The sequence below is a fragment of the Gallinula chloropus genome, assembly GCF_964237585.1.
Source record: "Gallinula chloropus genome assembly, chromosome: 1".
In the NCBI taxonomy this organism is placed as follows: domain Eukaryota; kingdom Metazoa; phylum Chordata; class Aves; order Gruiformes; family Rallidae; genus Gallinula; species Gallinula chloropus.
The window spans coordinates 183,551,453-183,574,063 of record NC_140085.1 but is presented as its reverse complement, the minus strand read 5'-3'; the positions used below and the strand labels follow the sequence as shown (position 1 = coordinate 183,574,063).

General features: G+C 40.8%; 1 protein-coding gene across 1 annotated transcript in view; it reads right to left on the bottom strand.

Moving 5' to 3' along the window:
• FNDC3A (fibronectin type III domain containing 3A) overlaps window positions 1-22,611 on the bottom strand; it is a gene marked incomplete at its 5' end in the record, with an annotated part of 103,211 nt that overhangs the window by 19,178 nt on the left and 61,422 nt on the right. The window contains 8 exons of the mRNA XM_084279092.1: window positions 4,085-4,171; window positions 4,780-4,954; window positions 9,019-9,143; window positions 9,761-9,814; window positions 10,440-10,578; window positions 12,730-12,789; window positions 13,920-14,077; window positions 22,054-22,112. Of these exons, the coding sequence (XP_084135218.1) occupies window positions 4,085-4,171; window positions 4,780-4,954; window positions 9,019-9,143; window positions 9,761-9,814; window positions 10,440-10,578; window positions 12,730-12,789; window positions 13,920-14,077; window positions 22,054-22,112 (857 nt within the window). The remainder of the gene's footprint in view (window positions 1-4,084; window positions 4,172-4,779; window positions 4,955-9,018; window positions 9,144-9,760; window positions 9,815-10,439; window positions 10,579-12,729; window positions 12,790-13,919; window positions 14,078-22,053; window positions 22,113-22,611) is intronic.

Here is a 22,611-nt window from a genome sequence, read left to right as displayed (position 1 = left end):
CCTCCCCGTGCCACAATGTGGGGGAAGAAGGGAGTAAAATCATGACTAAAGTGAAGTCTGCTAAGAAGGGAGGGGTGGGGGAAGGTACTTTAAGACCTGGCTACACTCCTCATTACCTGACTCTGGTCTCACTGGGTGTGCACTGCAGTGTAATAAATTACAGAGTTTCTTTCTTTATTCTGTGTTGAGTCTGTTTTGCCTGTGCCACTGATTGCAGAATGATCTCTCCCCGTCCTTATCTCGACTCCTGAGCCTCTTGATACATATTCTCTCCCTTGTCCAGCTGATAGAGCGGCTCTGGTGGGCATCTGGCCTCCAGCCAGGGCCAAACCACCACACTGGACTTTTTTTAAAACCATCTAAGATTGTCAGAAATTACACACGTCTAAGAACAAGTCTTTTTTATCAGAGTTGCATAATTTATCGATAACTTAATGTAAGCGTGAGAAACAGCCTTTATAAAAGCATGGAAAGAAAAGGTGATGAACAAGATATATTGCAAAGAGGCCACTTTTCAGCTTCCACTGAAGAAACTTGGAAGCATTAAAATTTTAGTTGCAATTCCTTTCCCATTGAGGTAAAAATGTTTTCATGTAATTAATTAAAGAGCAAAAAGTGATGCTTTACTAACTGCTACAGAAACCTGAATAATTGAGATGAATGAAGTAGAGGTCTCTTGCTACCTTCTTTTAAGGAAACAGATTCAGAGGTAAAAATTTATTTATATGGGCAAACTATTAACAACAGCAAAGGTGATATAAACTCTTCAGTCCCAGGGAAAATTAGGGCAGAGGTTGTCATGGATGTTATTTACAGGCACATGTAGGACAAGAAGGTGAACATCAAGGGTAAATCATGTTTGACCAACCCGAGTGCCTTCATGCAAGTAAAACAGCTTGTTCAATAGATGAGGGGGGAAAGCTGTGCACATCACCTACCCTGATTTTAGTTTGACATGGTCTCCCACAACATCCATGTAGGCAAGCTAGTAAGTTATGAACAGAACAGATGGACCACAAGAGGGGTGTGGAAAACCTGAGAGAATGCCAGACTCAAAGGGTGGTGGTTAATGGCTCAAAGGCAAATTAGCTGCTGCTCATGAGTGGATTTTCTCAGCAGTCAACACAATGGTAGCCACTATTCAGTATCTTTAGAAGTGATCTGGATGCCAGGAGTGCATGCACCCTCCCCAGGTTTGCACATGACACCAAACTAGGAGCAGAGAGCACTATGCTGGAAGGAAGAGCCACCGAACAGGCTCTGATAGGCTGGAAAAGTGCATTGACAAGAACTGTATGAGCTTTGACAGAGACAAAGTCTTCCCACTGGGCTGGAATAACCCCAGCAGCAGCACAGCCTGGGGTCTGACTGGCTAGTCAGCTTTTTTCAGCACCGCTGAGAAGAACCTTGGGATTCTGGTGGAGAGCAAGACAAAAAAAATCAGCAAAGCATCCTGGTAGGAGCAAAGGCAGATTGTTTCATGGGATGCATCAGCAAGAATTGTGTAGAACAAGGGATGCAATTACACCACTTTAAGCCACACCTGGACTATTTTGTCCAGTTTTGATCCTTCCAGTTCAAGAGAGACACTGGAAAACTGGAGAATCCAGAAGAGAGCCAGCATAATGATTAAATGGTTGGACACAGAACTTGGGTTTATTCTGCCTAAGGTAAAAGAAGTTTCATTGGGGGAATTTAATTACAGCCTTCCAATACCTAAAAGGTTGTTACAGAGGAGATGAAGATACCATCTTCACAAGGATGTGTGATGACAGGACAGAAGACAATAGGCACAAAGTGCATTAGGGAAAATTCTAGCTGCATATGAGAAAATAAATTAATCACCATGAGAACAGGCTGATCAGAGAAGTGGTCAAATCTCCCGTGCTGGGAGCCTGAAGCTCAACAGGGCTAAGACAGGGATGAACTACCTAACCTAAGGCCCTGCTTTCTACACAAGTTTGACACAGATGAACCCCAGAAGTCCCTCCAACCTAGACTTCTCTGTGATTCTAGGAAAGCAAATTGCTGCTATTTACTTTCTAGTTGTGCTTGCAGTTAGTTTACTACATATTTCCATTTGTGCCTGGCAAAAAGCTCAACAACCTAAAAAGACGGTTTTTGGCTTTTAGATTTAAAAATGAACAGAATCAAAACAACAGCAGTAATGTTACCACAGACTGAGAAAAGGAAATGTGAGCTAACATGTCTCTCAGACATTAAGTCTCCCGATAGAGTTTACAAGATTAACAATCATCTGGTTGTCTTTGTGCTCTTACAAATGAAGTTAAACAGGCACGGTTAGCATTTACGTATTATAATAAGGTTTCCAATGGTTATAAAGCTTCTTTCAAAAGCCTTAAGGAATATTACTACTAATTAAGTCTTTCCCCTCTATAATAAAAATTAAAGACCTGATTAACACAACATTTCTTTCTCCTTTATGCCCTGTAAATGAGTGAACAGAGGCTTCTGTTTACTGTTTTGTAAAAAAAATAAGGTATAAACAGAGATTTTTTCAATTAATGAGAAAATTAGGATGTTTATGTTAACTATATATTTACTAGCAATGTGTATGATTAGCACATAGGATTTCTTTCAAAGACGACTGAGTCCAGCAAAAGCTTGCTTCAAGGTTATTAGCTGTTCTTTAGTATGTGGCTTTAACAGTCATAGTTTGGTACAGCCCTTGGAATAGATGGTATATTTTAAAGTATGTACAAACCCCCCAAGTACTCATACTGTAAGATTAATCCCCATCATAGCCTTTTCTGCTTAAAAAAGTAATCGTATTCAGAATTGCAAAATACCTCCTATCATTTGAAAAGGAGTACCTACACTGTTTTAGTGGTAACTCAAACTACCCAACCAACCCTTAAACCACTACCTTTCATACTGCAAAAAGATGCTGTTCTTCAGCAGCTCCCAATTCTTCCTTATCAATTATTATTGTAGGTGTATGTAAGACAACTATCTGCATTTTTCCCTTGTTAGGAAGAGATGACATTATTCTGACTCTGCTTCATACTCTAGGATATGCCTTTAGCTTTGTTCCAAAATCCAAGCAACTACTCCAGTTTGGCTTAGAACAGCCCAGGTTGAAAGGGACCTGAAAGATGACTTGGTCCCACCCTTCAGGGAAAAGCGAGCCGAGGTGAGATTACCCAGTACCCTGCCTTGAAAGCACCCAGTGACGGGGACTCTGCCCCATGTCTGGGGAGGTTGTTCCAGTGACCGATTGTTCTCACCATGAAAAATTTCTTTTTTACACCAAGATGAAACCTCTGCCAGTGCAACTTGCACCTAGTGCCCCTTGTCCTCTTTGTGTGGTTCCTTGTGAAGAGAAAGCCTCCCTTCTCTTCGTGGCCATCCTTTAAGTACTGTGATGAGATTCCCCTGACCCTTCGCCAGGGACAAAAAAAATCTAACTACTTTAGGCTTTCCTTAAAGGGCATGTGGCGCTCCTTTAGACCTTCTCCAGACTGTCTTTTTTGAATTGTGGGGATCAGAACTGGACACAGTACTCCAGGTATGGCCTGACAAGAGCTGAACAAAGTTGAATGTTCACATCTCTCATCTTCACCAGTAATGCCCATGGCAGATGCAGCCCGGGATCCAATTTGCCTTTGTCGCTGAAGAGTTGCATTACTCATACTTAATTTGTCCACCAGGACCCTCAGGACCCTTTCACCAAGACTGCTCCTAGCCTATACTGGACTCCTTGGTTATTTTGACCCAGATGCAGGACTTGAGACTTGACTTTGTTAAACTTCCTACTACTCTTGCTAGCCCACTCTTCTAGCCTTTCTAGCTCTCCTTTCCGGTGTGTTCATATCACCACTGAGTTTGGTCTCCAGCAAACTTGGTGATGGTGCTTTCAATCTCATCATCATTTGTGAAGATGAACAGCATGGGGCCCCCATACAGATCCCTCGGGGGTCAGTTTTAAGACACTAAAATTGTAAGAAATTGGTGTCATATTTGGTTTTCCTTAAAAAAGACCCTCCCCACTTCTGAGTCAATCTCAAGCTCCTCTTGCACAAAAAGCCCCACCCCAAACTCCAAATATATGAGAAAATCTTACCCTAAATTTGTATTTTGTACTACGCCTCAAATTCTTCACTGTGTAGGTAAGATCCTCACCATCATATTTTGGCTTGAAACCATATCCCTGCAGAATTAAATAGGATTACTTATACAGTGCATTTGCAGACCAGACCATGTAACATACTTCATACAAATAAATTACTGTTTCAGTAATTAATAACTGTAACTGTTAGGCTCTTCTGAGAAATTAGTAAGTGCACCTTCATTGAATAAACACAGGGATTCTTTTTGGAGAGGAGGAAATCAATTAACTATTCTCTAATCAGAAGAGGAGAAAAGATCAGTAAAGAAAACCATAAACAGTATCAACAGAAATTATACCTACCACTTTCAAAGGGAAGAACATTTTAAAACAAAAGTGGTTTGGTTGAAATGACATCTAGAGGGACCACACTTCACGATGCAATCATGTTGCTTTGGTTCTTGTAAGGCTTAACTCTCACATGCAAGTTCACGAATTAAAAACAATTGAAAAGTCTTTGCAGGATTGGGGCTTAATAGCACTAACAATGATTACTGTCACAATAAAAAGGAGAGCACTATGTGGCTTGGAAAATAACATTCCTTGTAGAGTATTCTAGCAAAAGTAATCATTGCTACACTTAAACAAATAATGTATCAAACATACATTGTAGTCTTTTTTAATATTGAGAGTAAGTATTCTAAACTTACTGAGTTCTCATCCTCCATCTCTAATATATAGGAGATTCCTTCATCTGATGGTGTTCCTGAGGGTTTTGTCCACTGTAGGGATAACCAAGTAACTCCAGCATTAATCAGCAAAGGACTTGCTGGTGTGGTCGGGGCAGTGCCTGAGGTATGATACAGGACTTCTTCACTAAAACCACTGTTTAAAACAGACACATGTAAACTAACTAGACACCATAATTCATGTATAGAAAAGCATAATTCTTACTGAACAGAGCTATGACAGTTTCTTAGACAATTGCACAACTGGAAATCACAAGCCAGTACATGCAGACAATTTAACTTGCCCATGAGTCTGTCAGTAACAAAACATCTGAACAAGGTTAATGTGTTCATAATTGAAATATTCCTTTGTACAATATAATTATAATGTTTTGCTATTCACAACTTTTTTGCTTTTTCATATTATTATTCTAAACCAGTAGACCTCTATATGCAGTACTGTACAGTGTCCTTGCTATCCAGAATGAAAACACGGAAACATAAAAGCATATATGGGAAGATCTCAAAAAAATCTCACTCCCCAGGCAGCAATTATGTGCTTCAAGTGCACTGTTTCTCTAGTGATTCAGAAAACAATAGAATAATAACCTCATTCAATGACAAGTTACTTTAAGAGTTGCCAATATGAAAGTCTTCCTGCAGAACTAATGAACTCCAGTGTAGACCAGTGAATCTCCTAACAGAACTGTAAATCTGATTAGATGACACTTGAAACACCTTGAAGTGAAAATAGAGGTAAAGTTACATAAACAGAGCTATTGTGACAGAGGGATGCCAAAGTCAGTAAACAGGTACTATGCTCGCACAGATGGTGCGACATGTACCCAGCTAGACTTAAAAAACCAAAACACCCTTTTCTCAGGTGGCATTTGCTGCTTCTACACCAGGCCTGAAGAAACATTTAGAGGCTTAAGAGCTAGTCTAGTTTTTTTTAACCATATGAAACTAACATCAAATTTTAATGTAAAAGCTGGGCATTACATCAGTGAGCAGCTGGAAGCCTTGAAAACAAAATTCTCCATATGGCTTGAACAACAGCATGAGTTAAATAGCTCGTGTGTGTGAACCTGACTGTCCTGCAAAATCTCTGTATAATGATACCTCAACCTCACTTTCTCTCTTATCCAACCTACATTATAACAACACACAAGCTGTAAATTTTGGTCTGCTCTGGAGTCTCTTTGCCATCAAAAATAATAACAACAAATCTTTCAGACAATGCATTATCAAGTGGGTTGATAGCACCCAAAGCAGACATACAGTCTGTGTGGACAGGCAGACTGTGAAATAAGAAGTGAAAAAGTGCAAGATGAGAGAAAACTTTTTAAATTTGGGGGGAATAGTAATTGTTCTCTTGCAAAAAGTCACAAGAAAAATCTCTGAAAGGATGATGGTGTGATATAAACATTGAATTTACTTAAAATTTTCAGCATTATATAGGTAGGCTAGAGAACGCCCGTCAATTAATGAGCCCATCTCTATTTGCAACAAACCATTGAAGAAGTCAGCTTAAAAGCAGATCTAAAGTTAAAATCTTGAAAAGATTGAACTTCTTTACTTGATTGAACCACTCCAAAATACACTGAAATTAAAAGAGTTCCAGTGACACTCGCATCTGAATGACTCCTGAACAGTTCACTCAAAAGTACAGTAAAGCTATCTATCTTTTAAATAGATTTATTTTTCCAGTTTTCTTTTGCCACTGTTTCATGTGTGGTTACAATTAAATTTAAAACTATTAGTAAATCAAAGATAAAATGTCTGTCCTTGCTGGTAAAATCACTGGGACAAAATTCTGTCTCTAGATGCCTTAGGTTCTCAACATTATTCATAAGGAATAATCAGGCACTCTACCCTAACATGTATTATTTCAAGAGACTTCTTAATTAAATAATACTGTAAAGACAATAAAGTGCATCTTTACAAGCCATGAAATATTAATTTAAAAATCTAGTTGGCATGATTAGTTTAAGAAGGGTACTTAACTGATCAGTGTCTTCTACCAGCTTACGCTGCAAGAATCTGCAATATGTGCAGGTATTCCTAGAGGGTACATTTACACCCAGACACAGAAGGGGCACAGGAAGACAGCCTGTGCACTGGACCCCACTTAACTGCCAGCTCACTCCCTGTCTTTTGTTTTTTTGAACAGCTCCAACTGAATCTCATCAAGACAAAGTCCAGGAGCGACTCGGAGAATAATTAATTCCAGAAGCATCAGCCAGAATGCAGTAACATAATAAAGACTGTGTAGGAGCACACCGAAAGTCATTATAGCACACTATAGTGTCCTCTGACAGCAGTCCAAAGCAGATGCTAAAGGAAAGACATAGGAGTAAGCACTATATGTAACACATTCCCTGAGTACTCTCCATAGACTCCTATCACTTGCCCCAGATCTCCTGAGCCAGGCCTAGTTTTCACATACTTAATAGTAATGCAGAAGACTTCTTCTGCCCAGCATGAATGACAACCCCAGGTCTGGCTCAGTATGCTTTATGCTGTCCAAGTGGGCATTGGTCCCTCAAGCACCTCATTGTGCCAGCTGAAGCACACAATGCCACACACTCTCTCTTTCATGCCATAAAAACACCACTCTAGTGAGCTGCAGCACAATGCTCATAGTATTTCAAACACTGAATTTTAAAAAATGCAAACCAGCAATTTTAGGCTGATGGCTGGAGAAGCCCTGGTTTTATGCCACACAGGACCTTGGGGTCCAAGTGTTACTAGGTAGCGGGGACACTGGTAGTCTGCTCTAAGGATGCTGAGCCTCAGGGGTGTGACCATTAGCCAGGTTTATTTGCTTTGCCTGAAGACCAAGAAGCATTCCCAAGAACTAATGTGCAAAGTAGTGCTATCATAACTTGAGAAACCAGTAATTTATTTATTCCCCCCAAGTTCTTATATTCTCTACAGTCATATCATTCATTCAAAAATTGAAAACAATGTTTGGTGCTCTGTAACTTCTGAAAAGTAACAAAAGTAACAACGATACATCCTAAGCATTCATAATAAGCTCTAGAACCTCTAAATAATTCAGTGACATAGTAATGTCATATTCTGTCCACTTCCCAGGATAACGAGACTAACAGGACACCTTAGACAAAGGGACATACCAGAGTAACAGGATATAGCAAAGAACACAATACATACACACCTACAGATAGCTGCGGGAGTTCTGCCAGACTTACTTCTTACTCCAGCAGTTACTAACACACCTTCACACCATCATCACTAAAACTCTAAATGTAAGGAGGGATGACAAACCCTGCAAAATTGCTACACCAGCTTCAGGAACTACCTTTGACCAAATACCATGTCAAACCCCACGCTGGAACCAGGAGCTTGGTAGGAGGTACCCTCTGGTCAGCACAGCAGCAGCACAAGCACTGCAGCATTTAAACGACTCAATTCTATCCCTTTGATTGAGTCACTCATCTTTTACCATGACCTCAGAATTTTAGAAAAGTGTTTATAACATCAGACACAAAAGCCCCAATTGCCCTAAATGTGTGAGTCCCTACAATGTGGTGCTTAGCCAGAAACTCTATTACAGGTATGTGCTGTAGGAAATATGACCGAGCTAGCAGCTTCAGTGGCCAGCACAGGCTACAAAACCCAAAGTTAACAACCATCAGCAAAGCCTGAGCCGATTTCATGGAAGAGCAGCCTGTGTGTTGTGTGTGCCACATTCACAGTCCCTGTTCCAGGGGCACTGTGTACAAACGTCTGAGCAGGCTGCTCAGGAAATGAGGCTAAGTCTGGCAGAAGGAGGTGTACTACCTACCTCTACGAGGGGTTGATGTTTGTAGCATTTACATGTTAGGTATGCACACAGCATAGTGGTTGTAGTATGTACCCATACCATGCCAGGGCAAAACACGTCGTGCTGGGAATTGCAAACTAGCTGCAATTGGAAGGGATCTCTGGAGGCCACATTGTTTAACCTGCCCTACTCAAGCAGGGTCAGGTCATTCCTAGTACACAAGTAATCTGCAAACCGAATAATCCAATCACATACTGTGAATTTACTATGCAGTTGAACTAGATGATCACTGTGAGTCTCTTCCAGCTGAACTATTGTAGATTCTATCTCATCTCAGACAAAAGACCCGTTTCTTCATATGTCATCAAGTGTTTTTCCCAAATAAGCACACATATGTATTCCATATTTCTGTATATTTTAGTAATATTTACCTCATTCCCATGTCATTTTTGGCTGCTAGTCTGAAGGTGTACCCCATTGCTGGTGATAATTTAGTAATCCTATACTGCTTCTGTTGGCCATAGTAACACTGGCAAAACTCTCCGTTTCCTCTTCCCTGAAAAGAAGTTAATCATGTTATTCATCCTAATATATGTGCATACATCAATTAAAACAAACATAAACAGCAAGTAAACTTTTTAAAAAATGAAACATAACTCAAGAATCTCCCTTATAGTGAGGGACTAGCATATAAAACTTTGTGTGTGCATACATAAATATAAAAATATATAAAAAATAATTAAGAGGCTTTTTTCCTGGCTTTACAAGGTTGGAAGGAAAAAGCCATGAAGCTTCTGTAGCTCTGCCATCTCAGGATAGCCATCCAGGTAGGGACTGGAAGATGCTTTTGGGGCCATAATAAATCCACTCCCTTCATATAAATGGAGGACTGCTACAGGAAACGGATCCTTCAGTGTCAGTGCTTGAAAGAAGTATTGGACTACAAGTGAAAAAGCCACTATTAAGAGTGGCAGAATCATGGACTTGAGATCCTATTGTTTTATAATTCCCAAGAAAAAAAAGGCAATAATCATATTTTCATAATTGCTTCACAAATTACCTATTTGTCACATGCCTCTAGACAAAAGTTGTACTTTTCACACTTGATGTGCACAGTCACATACACTTACTTTTATAACACCTACAAAATTAAAAAAAGAGTAACTTGCTTACTTCATCCCACTCTAAAAGGTAACTGTGGATTTTAGAGCCATTATCACAAGATGCCTGCAACAGGAAAAGGAAAAAATTAGAACTCTAATTGGATACAAGACTACTTAAGGAAAAAATGCTTGTGTAGGTCAAATCATGGCAAGAAAAGGTGGAAGGCAAATGATGTTCCCCTTATACGATTGTTTCACTTGCCAAGACAGTCTAGTATTTCAGTCTCCATCCTATGAATGCTTGTAACATGGGAAAGGGTGTGTGTGTATTATTTTTTATTTAGACATTAAAATGTATTCTGGCAGCAGTGTGTAATGCTACTGTATTTTTCTGAACAGCTAGATTGCAGGTCTGCTCAAACCTCAGTCTTTCCAGATCACTTAATTTGCTTTGCACAGACAAGCCCATATTCAATAAAAAAAGAGAGTACAGAAGGGGACTGGAACTCAAACCACCATCTCTCATTTGGACTCAGTAACTACTCAAAAAGGATCCTTGCCTTTCTGGGAATCCTTCTATCTTTACTAAAGTCCACATTTAACTCAGTTTATGTATTTCCAGTCAGGGAATTTGACCGACATTAGAGTTTTTGACATAAATCTCCAAAAACTGGCAGCTTGATGACAAACCCGTAACAATTCTGGAGAGTTTAAAACATTTATTTTAAAGTATTTTAAACAATTCTTACCTTCCACTGCAGAGTAAGAGAATTTTTGGTCCGATTAGTTATCCTGGGCAGATTTGGAGTATCAGGTTCACAACTCGTTGTGGTAAAACTCTCTGCCTCTGAAGGGCTCCCCTTCACACAGTTGCATTCTACTTGGACTCTGAAGTGGAAAAGAGCCAATAACATTTTGCTTCAAAATATGTATATATAGTTTCCAAAAAAACAGAGTATTCAGAATTAAGTTACTGCCTTCCTGTCACATTATTAAAATATCACTGTTATAAGTAATTGGCAGAAGCACCTTGGTCAACAGAAGTAATGCAGAAGGAAAGAGTCCTTTACTTGGGATGTACATCATTACCATCAGTCAGCTTTAGTCACACAATTACATTTGAAATCTGTCTGTTATTTGCTGTACTTCGGCCGGAAAATAATGGTAACATCTTGCAGGCTCATTATGTGTTGTAGACATACTAATTGATATTATGAATAATTCCTCTGCAAATGCTTTCATCAGATGAGCACAGAAGCTGTGGATATATTTTCAGAGTATCTTCTGCACTCCTTCAAGACCTTGCCGAGTCTGTTTGCCCTGCCCTTTCCTTTAAGAAGGCCATGACTTAACTCTCCATGTACTTCAGAGTGAATTCTCAAAGCGATACGGTTTGTTTTTCTAATAGCTTTTCTCCCAAAGTAAATACAGGATTCTTATCTCCTCTCCTCCTGCCCTCTGCCCCGTCAGCTGTGTAGCTGCGCCTCGTCTCCTCCTTGGGTGAACCTGTGCATTACTTTCTTCTGATTCACCTGTTCCTTTGAAAGAAAAAACAACACCTTCAAAAGCCTCTTTCTTCTGGCGTTAAGATCTCTGTTTGCTGGATGCAAAAGCCCTTATATATTCTTGCTGCATGAATGACAAGTCACAGAAATTTGGCTTTGTAGATTTCATCAACAGGGAGAGGGAGACCTTTGAACAGTGGCTACTGCTGTGTCCAAAGTTGTGCTTCAACACAGTGGCAAATATGTAATTTTTCAATTATCTTTATAGTCCTGTCTTTTTCATCTTCATTGATTTTGGTCAGTGTCTGCAGTGGCAGAACTCTGTTTAGCTCCAAGTTCAGGAAGAGCACAGATCTCTAAGTCATCTATTCCCATGTATTTTCTCCAGTGACCAGAACTAAGCAAGAAAGAATCTGAATGCAGCCTGATAAAAAAGGGCTTACATAGGAAAAAGAATTCCTAGGCTCTGACATCATTGGGTGAAGTACATAAACGCTACCAAAACCAGGAAAAAAAAAAAGAAAGACAGGGACAACATTTGCATATGAAGAGTTTCGAGTTAATCTGTCATTCATCCTTCTCCTGAGCTTGTACTACAGGCCATGTAGTGGCCCGAATTGAATGGGTTGTATGACAACAAACAGACCAACCCTTCTTTGCTTCTGGTTTGGCTTCCAGGAGAATACCCTGGAAAGAAGTACTTGGAGGTACAGACTCCCTCACACTCAGGACGAGGAATGTAGGTCTCCCATTTGAGCAAATGCTGAAAGACTTACACGACAGCAATCTCCTCCCTACTGCTGACGTTCTAAAGCTCGTGTCAAAAGATGCACAACTCTTCTGACTTGGATCACACTCTCCGCTTAGAATTATTTCTTGAAAAGACAGTGCTTTTAAGGTGGCCTTCACTTCTGCCTTTACAGTGTTATGTATTTATAAACTCCTGTATACATACTGTTTGGGTTTTTTTTAAATCAAGAAAGAAGACAACCCTCCAATAGTTCAAAAAGGAGGGAAGAACAACACCCAACTAGATCTTTTCAATCCTATGCTGTTTCTTCAGTGGGACACAGCAAAGCAGCATATTCTGCTACAAGGGTAGAATTACACTGAGCTAGAGGCACGTTTAATAATGCATCTGAGTCAGATTCACTGGTTCCGGAGCAAAGTGAGAACTGTGTAACCTGACCTTCAAGTGGCCAGCAGCAGCACGCTGCTCTGCAAGGTACCTCCCTCTGCTGCCTCTGGGAAACACAGCAAACCACCAGCACCTGTGCCTGGCTCCAAGGACACCAAACGTCACTGTTCTGGCATGACAGGAGATGGAAAGAGCATGGATACTGGGTGAGGGCGCAACAACGCTCTGTGCTCCAAATTGGGCTGAGTGGTCAGCTGAACTAAAAATACTGATCTGTGACTCAAAGGAGGGGGAGATGTGGTAAACAATCTTTGAAGACTTACGCAAACACACAGATCAAATGAAACTTTAAAAACATTTCCATTTAATTTAATGAAAACAGAAGGAGATACTCACTTTGCATGGTAATCAGTTGCTGGCCTGAGATCATTTACAGTAACTTTATTTTCTTCTCCACTGGAAAGAGAGATGATTTGGTTTACAAGACAGTTTCAGAATCCCATATGTTTATAAAAAGACAAACGTCATCTAATGTATCCACCTAACACTCCTTCTAAGAAATACATTTGTTAACAGTTGGTTTCTGTGGCTAAATATAATAATATGAAAGTGTTTTAGGGATTTCTGTTCTTTTGTTTTTAGCTTTTTTTTTTTAATTGTCCTGTTTGTTTGGGTTTTTTTAAGAATAATTATTTTCCTCTTTACTTAGTGAGATCAGCTGCATAAGAATGCATGTATTTCACTTCACAAAACCCCACTGAAGTACTGGGGCCTTCAGCAGCTCAGTTCAGCCTTGCAAAACTAATTAAACCAGCACATAACCTGGTTGGAGCCCAGTAAACAGCCCTCACTAACATCTATTAGTCTGCTTTTACTGACATCAGCTTGTGCTATCAAAGCTCGTTCTTTTTCCTCTAAGCTTCTAGGATAGGGATACCCAACTTAGGATTTATGTACTGCCTCTAAGAGATCCATGGAAGGTGACTAAGATAAACTAGCTAAATACAAAGATCCATATCAGAGAGCTCTACACCCTTGATGGTGTATTTTCTGTTCTATTTCTCCAAGTTTAAAAAAAAACCCACCACTATTAAAAATCATTGTATTGGGAATGAAATAACGGAAGCTTGGTTATTTTGTTTTGCTACTGCTAGAGTTGTCTTCTGTGTGAATCTACTTACTATATTTCATATCTCAAGACTGTCTGGTACCATGAGCATTTTCAGGGAAGGGAGGGATAACCCTTGTAGGAGCAGAAGCGTGGACTGATGTAAATAACAAATACAATTTGTATGTCTCACTACTTGTGTATCTAACTGCTAGTGCAGCTGGTGTAAATACAGTGAAGGCATATTAAAACATGCTTCAAATATCTAAGAACAAAGTCTTCATAGTCTAACTGATGGTAGACACTTCAGTCATAAACCAGAACCAATTACATGGAAAAAAGTAGTTTGTTTCAAAAGAGAATTTACACAAAACTTCTAAGTACTTAAATCTCTGGACAAGAGGCACATTTTGAATGAGGTTTAAAGCTATGTTATTCACAGCAACACCAATTAGATAAAAAAATAACGGACACCTACACGTATACAGTTTTGTACTTTCCATCTTTGCCAGTATTTGAAATCATTACTTCGTAAGTATAAGCATCTGGTGTGTCACTCTTGTCAGCATCTTCTCTGGTATCACTGGATGGAGGGGACCACATAAGCAGTGCTGTTCTTGCCTGAATGTCTGATACCTGTAGAAACACAACTTTGAGACCTCTGTCTTTTAAATGCTATTGTATATAAATGCTGCTTTGCTAGGCAGGACCAAACAGAAGTGAAGAGAACCATATAGCATTACGGCATCAGATATTTTATACCGATCTAATAGCTACTAATTAGTTTTTACAGAAGAAATGAAGCTGGGCAGCTAAGAAATGTCATGAGAAGTCTGTGATCCTAGCGCCCGGGGCTGAGTGCAAACTTCTAAGTAACAAGTGCCACCTAGTGGGCTACGCAGAAATGACTGTGTCGCGTATGTAGCACAGGAGATGGCAACCACATATTGCAATCAGTCATTTAATTACATGACACCTGTTTCAAAGTTTTTAAAATTTTACTTTGGTTTTCCTATTATGTATGCAGAAGCTCAGGAGTTTCTCAAAAATGACTGATATTACTGTAGCAGGCAGGTACATAAAGAAACTCTGCTTTGGGCACTGCAACAAGTAGACTCTCCATTACATCAGAACCTATTTGGTTAACTACCCCAGGATACAACTACCTCAGTTTCTAATCTAGCACACTGCTACTGAACAGAATATTACAACATATAACATGCCCAGAGAGGTGGTGGGTGCCCCGTCCCCGGAGGTGTTCAAGGCCAGGTTGGATGGGGCCCTGGGCAACCTTGTTTAGATCCAGGCTGGAGGTTGGTGGCCCTGCCTGTGGCAGGGGTGCTGGAACTCTATGATCCTTGGTGTCCCTTCCAACCCAGACCATTCTATGATTCTATGATAACATACTTTGAGCTCAAGCACTTGCACTTAAGGCATGCTCACGAAGTGCGTACACATATATATAAACACACACACACACACACACGTATGGGCAACATCCTGAAGAATTCCTGTGGTGGTGCTTGCCTGCACAGCTCACCCTCAGCAGAAAGGTCTGGACAGTGGCAGCTGGTGTGACAGAAATATGAGCATAAACAGTGTGTGTGAATGTGACACCTCCAACTGTCTGAGAAGTGTTTGCCCCAACAGACCCGTTGTGCTAAAGGTGGTGACCCTCGGGGGAATTACATGGTAACCAGGAAGTAACAGACTTCTGGAACAAAGAAGGAATCAGCTTCAGAAGTACAAAAGCAGCATGGAAATTCGTACCAGAGAAAAAAAGATGCTGGAGTACAACAGGGTAATGATCAAAACGTGGCCTGACAGTGTGAAAAGCTGCCCTGCCACCATTGCCGCCTCTACTCAGGCATGATGGATGCTGTGAGCGACAGCAGTTTCGTGTACAGCTGGCAAGGACCCACAGCTTGGGTGGGCATGTGTGACCTGGTGGAGATGGCCTGTGGATTAGCAGATATTAGGGAGTAACAGATTTTAGGGAGCAACACAGTTGCATGCAAGGCTAAAGTACCCAGTTCTCCCAAAGGAGACGTGCAGTTAGGGACACCCACACTCCCAGGAGAGTGGGTGCTGCTTGAAACCCACGTGTGATGCAAGGGGGTTGGGGATGCTGGTGTTTCTGTAGGTGACTGCACAGGAATGTACATGTGACTGAATTTTTAGGATCTGTTATAGAAGGATGTCTAGAAATTTGTGGGTGTTTATTAATATTGCACGTCTGCTATCGAGGTTTATTACGCTGCACCCACCTGCTATTTGCAGTCATTTCATAAGAGAACTGGAAACACATTTCATTACATGAAATGACTAGTTTTACAATATGACTGTAATATGTATCTATTTTGGGAATAATTGCTTTTGGAAATCTGTTACCAGAGAATCAGAATCAAAATGCTATCTTCACAACTGCTGCTCTTAAATTGCTATAATCTACTGAACTAAAAACTCATATGGGCCAACTTCAAGAATGAAGTGGAGAGGAGATGATTTACTGGTAACAGACAAACTGAAAGGAGGTAAAAATCAAAAAAAGTTGAGTTCAATGTCTTGGAAATAATGTCACTAAGCTGTTACGTGCTAACAGGACTATGCATCACATCCTGAAAAGCATCAAGTGCTACTAAGATTACCCTCTGAAGATCTTGGAAACACTATTCAAAGTTTGGTAAGAGAAATTCCACTATAGTCTTGATGTGGTTACAAACTACACGAACTGCAACCACCTCAGTATATTCCTGGAAGTCTCTGGAGTTGTGGGGAAGCACCTAGGGTGATAAAAGCTCCCTCACAGACAACTCTAGTTCCCCCCCTCCGTTTCTGGATTTCAGAAGGAGGCAATGTATACTAAAGGAAAGCAGCGTAGGTTCCTGAAGTACCTACTATGCTCCAGAAGTAGCACATCCACTGAGAGATGATCTATTCCTACGTTTAACTACCTTAACAGTTGACATTTTTTTCCTAATGCCCAGACAGTATCTCTCTAAGTACCAGCTAAGCCAACTAGTCCCAGCCACAATGGAGTTGAACGTTAGATCTTCTGTTCCTTTCTGCAGTTGTTTCTTATGCATTTCAAGACTGTTAGCATTTGTCTCCCTTCACTTATCTAAATCTCTGATCATTTTTACTGTTCTCCTTATCACCTGCTGTTTCATTACCATAGTGCTTTGCCCAGAACTGCACATAAGATCCCATCTAGCACTTTACTAATGCCAAACTGCCTCATACACTTGACACATGACATTTCTCTTCCTACATCTTTAGTCTGCCTATCTTCTTTTACACCAGAGAGGCAATACGGTTGCTACAAGTGAAAGGTGGCATTACATCTTACTGGAACATTAAAAGATTAGAGGTTTCATCTGTCCCAGTACAGAGAGATCAGAAAGAGTGGGAGGGAGATCAAAGACAACATTACAGACTACAGAGTAACAGTCAACTCAAGAGGACTTTGACTAGCAAAACCCAGAGTATTAGTAGAAATCGTTATATACCAACAATTGTCAACAGAGAACAGGGTGAAATGTTCTTGAAGCCTCTGACTGGATGAAAAATTGTTATCCCGAGCCACTCCCCAAGGGCAATGTTTGTTGGTCAACGCACGTAAACCTTACATAAGACTTCTAAAATAATAACTGGCAAGTGTTAACGCAGTAACTGATGGACCAAGCTAAAAACCAGTGACTCTGTAGGGCGTTCTGGTTGCTTTACTTTGCATAACAAGTATGTGACTAAAGAATATTACGAAGAGCTGAAGCTTTGCTGTGGCCAATTTGCTTAAAAGCAACAGTCAGTAGAACCCAACATGCTCAGAAATGCAAAGTGAAAAGTATTCACAGAAGCTGGGAATGAAGGACATTCTAATGGTGCATAAAAAGCTGCAATGTACAAAAATTATATAATCCCTCTACACATACACACGCACACATACGTATATGAAGGGAGAAATGTGAGACAATAAGCTACAATTTAACAGAATTTACAAGAGATGTTGAAAGAGTCAGTGAAACAAGACCAGGTAACATAGTTAAAGACAAAAGATATGTAAAAAAAAGAAAAGGAAAGGAAAATCTGTCAGGAAAGCTCCCCTGCTGTGTTATTGGTGGATGTGTAAGTTAAAACTGTGAAACACTATTTCCATCCTGCAGAAATCCCTATCCATCTTAGTGGCCCTGTTGTTGGACTAGAAAATTTACCATCTACACCAAAGTCTCTGGGCTCAGTAGATGGAGCCCAGTGAAACTGAGGACTCTGCCATAAAACAGGTGGAAAGGTTAAAACACCAGCTCCTTATCAGTGATGTACACATGGATTAAGCCAAGCAGTTGCAAGAAACCAAGCCTAAACTAGTAAGCCCTGCTGAGGAGCACTGGGGACTGAACAAGTGTAAGAGGCAGATACCTAAGTGTCCACCCGAGTGGCACAGGCTAATGGGCAGAAGAACAGAACAAGAGGTACAACATTGAACACTTTGGCAGGGAAAAAACATTGGAACTAATTTCCAACCCTGTCCCCACACCTCATACACCAGCATCCCACTGAAGTTGCTACTTTCTTCCTTTCCGCAACCCTGGAGCAGGGGGGTGGGGGGACTGTGGGGGACCCAAGAAATACAGCTCATGCATGAGAGGTTAGGCATCAAAGCAGAGAGGCAGTAGGAGAGGGACCGAGTAACAACAACGTTTTTCTTCTGGCCCTACACTCTATATAATGTTACATGTTTCATAAGTTCTGGAGGTTTTCTGTAAATTCCTATATAGGTGCATGAGTATTTTCAACCACTCTTGGTTGCTAAAAAAATTAAAAAAACAAAACAAAAAAATCACAGCTGCAAGCACTGACAAGAGAGAATCAGAAAATATAATTTTAATCCTCTCCAACTCATTTATAAAACGTTCAGTACTGCTTTTCAGATTCAATTTCCAACTAAGAAAATGATTCTTGAAGACAAGTCTAGGTTCAACTATATTCTTCCTCACAAGACTATTAATAAGGGACAAAAACAAAGTATTAAGTGATTAAGAATTTTTAAAATGAAGATTTCTTCTAAAAAACTTTCCTCTGTTGTGTTTTGGCTTCACGGCAGTCTTAGATGACATCCTCATACACTATTTTATCACAAAACTCCAGCTTTGCATGATGCAAGTGTGTGACAATAATCACTAATTTCGTCATTAAGAAGCAATTATGCAACGCTGCCCTTTAACCTGGATGTCCCACAATACCCCAACACTTGACTTTTTCAACACTTGTTTGCGTGTTTATTTAAGCAGTTGCAACTGATTTTGGTTGCTGGTCTGAGCAGAGTACGATACTTGAGTGCTAGCAGTGAGGAAAGTAAGAGGTGGGCACATCTTCATTAGCAGTCCAGCTTGCAGAAGTTAGCTCCTGGTTAGCTATACCACATAAGCCAAACAACAGAGCTCATGCAAACTGGATTGCATTCACAGTGACACAAAGTATTTCACTGGTGGGTGAGGTGCATCACACCCTAAAAGCCCACAAGCATGGCCAGCAGGTCGAAGGAAGTGATCCTCCCCCTCTACTCTGACCTGGTCAGGCCCACCTGTGTCCAGTTCTGGGCTCCCTGGTATAGAAAAGACAGGGATCTCCTGGAGACAGTCCAGAGAAGGGCTACGATTAAGGGCCTGGAGCATCTCCTCTACAAGGAAAGGCTGAAAGAAGTGGGGCTATTCAGCCTCGAGAAAAGAGGGCTAAGAGGGGATCTGATCAATGTTTATAAATATCTCAAGTGTAGGACACAGGGGGAATCAGCCAGCCTCTTTTCAGTGGTCTGTGGGGACAGGACAAGGGGCAATGGCTGCAAGTTGGAGCATAGGAAGTTCCACACCAATATGCAGAACTTTTTCCCAGTGATGGTGACAGAGCCCTGGGACAAGCTGCCCAGAGGGGTTGTGGAGTCTCCATCTCTGGAGATATTCAAGACTGCTCTGGATGCCTCCCTGTGTGACCTGTCCTAGGGAGCTGCTTTGGCGGGGGGTTGGACCTGATGATCTCTCGAGGTCCCTTCCGACCCCCATGATTCTGTGAAGCATACTCAGAACGTGCATGAACCACAAAATCCAATGCCTTCCCAAGGGATTTAAGTGCTGTGTAAGCAACACACAAATTCTGCGTTCCTATTGCCTCTCCTTATTAAATACTCAGCCTTCTGTTCTATTCTTCATTTTACTTTCATCTTTTCAGGACTCCTTGTCTTCTCTGCTTCCTTTGTTATTTGGTTAGCAGACATGACAGCTGGTGGAGACTCTGCTCAAAGGCTGAGGACTCTGCATGGCACAGTCTGCAGAACTACTCCAACTATCATCTGGATACAGAAAGTTTAAGACCTTCCTGAGTAGAAGGGTCATCTGGTGGCAGCACTGTGTTACCAACTTGACTTAACACTGCCACGTATGGAAGGACAGGGGATCCATACAGGCAAAAAGTTTTTAAAAAATGAGAACATGTTCATAAAAACACATGATGGGAGGCTGGAGGCAGCAAAGCCAGTGTGCCCCATACTGCACAGAACTGGAAGAGAGGTGTGAATGAAAGTACACCGTAAAGCCTACCACCTGATTTACATGTGTATGCCCTGGACTTGGGCATTAAGATATGGGAGAGCCCAGGACAGGTCACAGTCTTCAGCACTACTCTGGACTTTCTGGAGCAGGATACGGTGCAATGGACACAGTACTGCACAGCACCCATATGATCATCTGATTATACAACCACCACCACAGCCAGTACCCAGTATCGCCTGTGCCAGCACTGAAGTTCACCCAGGGAACAGGGCGCTGACAGTCCATCGAGAGCAGCATCATGGCACAGTTCCCAGAGTGGGTGCTTCAAGCAAAACATTAATCAAAAACTTGCCAATAGATTTTTGATGAGAACTACAAACAGAAGGTGTGAAAAAACACAATCTCCTACTTCACTTGTGGGAGGGTGAGGAAAATGTTTCCTTGGAGAAACTGTGGGAGCGTTGCTTCTGATCCTCCAAGGCCTAAGCAGGTAACACAGCCTCCCTCCCTTTCTTTTATCATGTCATACTCCCCCAAGCTGCAACATCAGCTTGTCTTCCACCCACCCACAGCCCTGACAGTCCACTTCCTTCAAAGCTGAAGCCTCTCCAACTGCTGGAAATTTGGCTTTTTGCGTCGTGAACACTGACCTAAGCCTCTGATGTCTTCTGAGGTCTGCAAAGAGATCACTCATAGGTACACAGCTCTGTGCAATGCCATTCAAGTAAGGACATGGTGGGGAAGGGAAGTAGCATGCTTGCCTAATAGGCATGGACAGTTGAGTGTTGAGGGTGGAAGTGAAAGAAAACAAGGCAGAACTGGCACTCCATTGCTTTTTCGCATGTCATTAGCAAGACACCACCTGCTGATCGTATTTCTCAGTCTCACTCTAACCACCCAGGAAATTCAAAGTCCTCATTCCCCTTGGCAACGTAGCCACTGACAACACCCCAGACTTGGATGGCATCCTGCATGCCCTGACCACTGGCAGGGGTCTGTGCATACATCTAGAGAATGGATCACCCTACTTCCATCTATCTTTTTCCTTCTTCACCTCTTCTCTGTATTTCCTTCTTTCCTTCCAATGAAAGTTTTCTCTTCATTACCAGCTTTGTGCATTGTGTGCACATGCACGTATATGGCACAAAAGGATGAAAAGCAGGGTGCTTCATTACAGAGGAAGTAGCTGGCTGACTGGAAAAACCTATGGCAAGGTCCTCCTGGAGTTTTAGTTGCAATGACTTTTTGTACCTTACAATAAGGAACAGAGACTGATTTTACTCAGGAAAGCTGGTGGACTGAGGACTGAGATGCAGATCTTTGGAAAAGCTGTGTAAGCCCTCACAGAAAAGTTAGGACCAAGGAAAGTCCAGAAGATGAAAGAGAAGAACACAGAAGAAACTGTGAATGTGGCAACAGTTCTTTAAATAGTCCCTATGCAGAGGCTGCAAATTATGTTTTTACAACCAGGAAAGAAATTGTTTAAGTCAAAAGCCCACTGCTGACAGTCACCATCCTTGGAGAATTTTGTGTCTCCTCCCTGGAGGTGCCAGAGATTCTTAAAAAGCAATCTGCCCTAGTTTTCCTTTGCTTTTCAAATAAGATTTTTCCAAAACTTCATTTTGGTGAGGTTTTGGAAACCTCACCAGGTATTTGTTATGACCAGAGATGCTTGGTGTGTAAAGCTGTTTACTGAATGGTTAATTTACAGTAAGAGATGATGTTAAGCACCACCTTATGTGAAGCATCATCATCGTATGTTACTGGAAACCTTACAAGCTCTTTCTGTATTTTTTTTTTTTAAATAATTCTGTTAAAAGTGACATTTCACAGAGTGGCCAAGAAGAATTCCACATAATTACCAAGACAATTTTAGCTTCATAAATGTTAATATACTAAAAAAAAAACTTTTGTCATTTACATTTCAGTAACTGGAAGTTAAGCAAGTTTTCTTTAGTGTGGGAAGTTAAAGGTCCTTTCAACTTGGAGAAAGAAAAGGAGGGGTAAGTGTATAAACTAGCAACAGTCACACAGACACATTCTGATTTATGGAAAGCTTTATTTACTTACCACTGGCTTGGCTATATTAGAAAGAAGTGCTTCGAGTGCTTTTGTTTCTTCATCCTTTTCTTAAAAAACAAAATCAAAGGAAACAAAAAGCACCCATGAATACTGCTCAGCAACTTTACAGGGAAACAGCTCTTCAAATTCAAACACTGTGCACAGACTAAGACTTGTATAAAATAGAACACTTTGCCAGCTCACATTCATCTAAAGCAACATAAACCCAAAAAAGCTCCCAAAGAAGTTGTTCATATAAAACTATTTCTAAATCTGCTTTATGATTTAATGGAATACAGAAAGCCTAGTTATCTTTTATTAATGTATAACCTGAAACAAACTACTGCTCTGGAGAACTTAAGCTCTTGGCTGAGATACTGCCTATACATTTATCTTTGGATGTATAGGCAGGCAAGTTACAGTACTTTAAATTGCACATCACGTGGAAGACTGCTGGTAACATTAGTGATACTTCTCAGGAATTGTTAACATAATTTTCCTAACATATGTAAGCAACAGTACATTTTATCACCTGTGCCTTGGTAGAGTTAGCTCACAGATAAATAC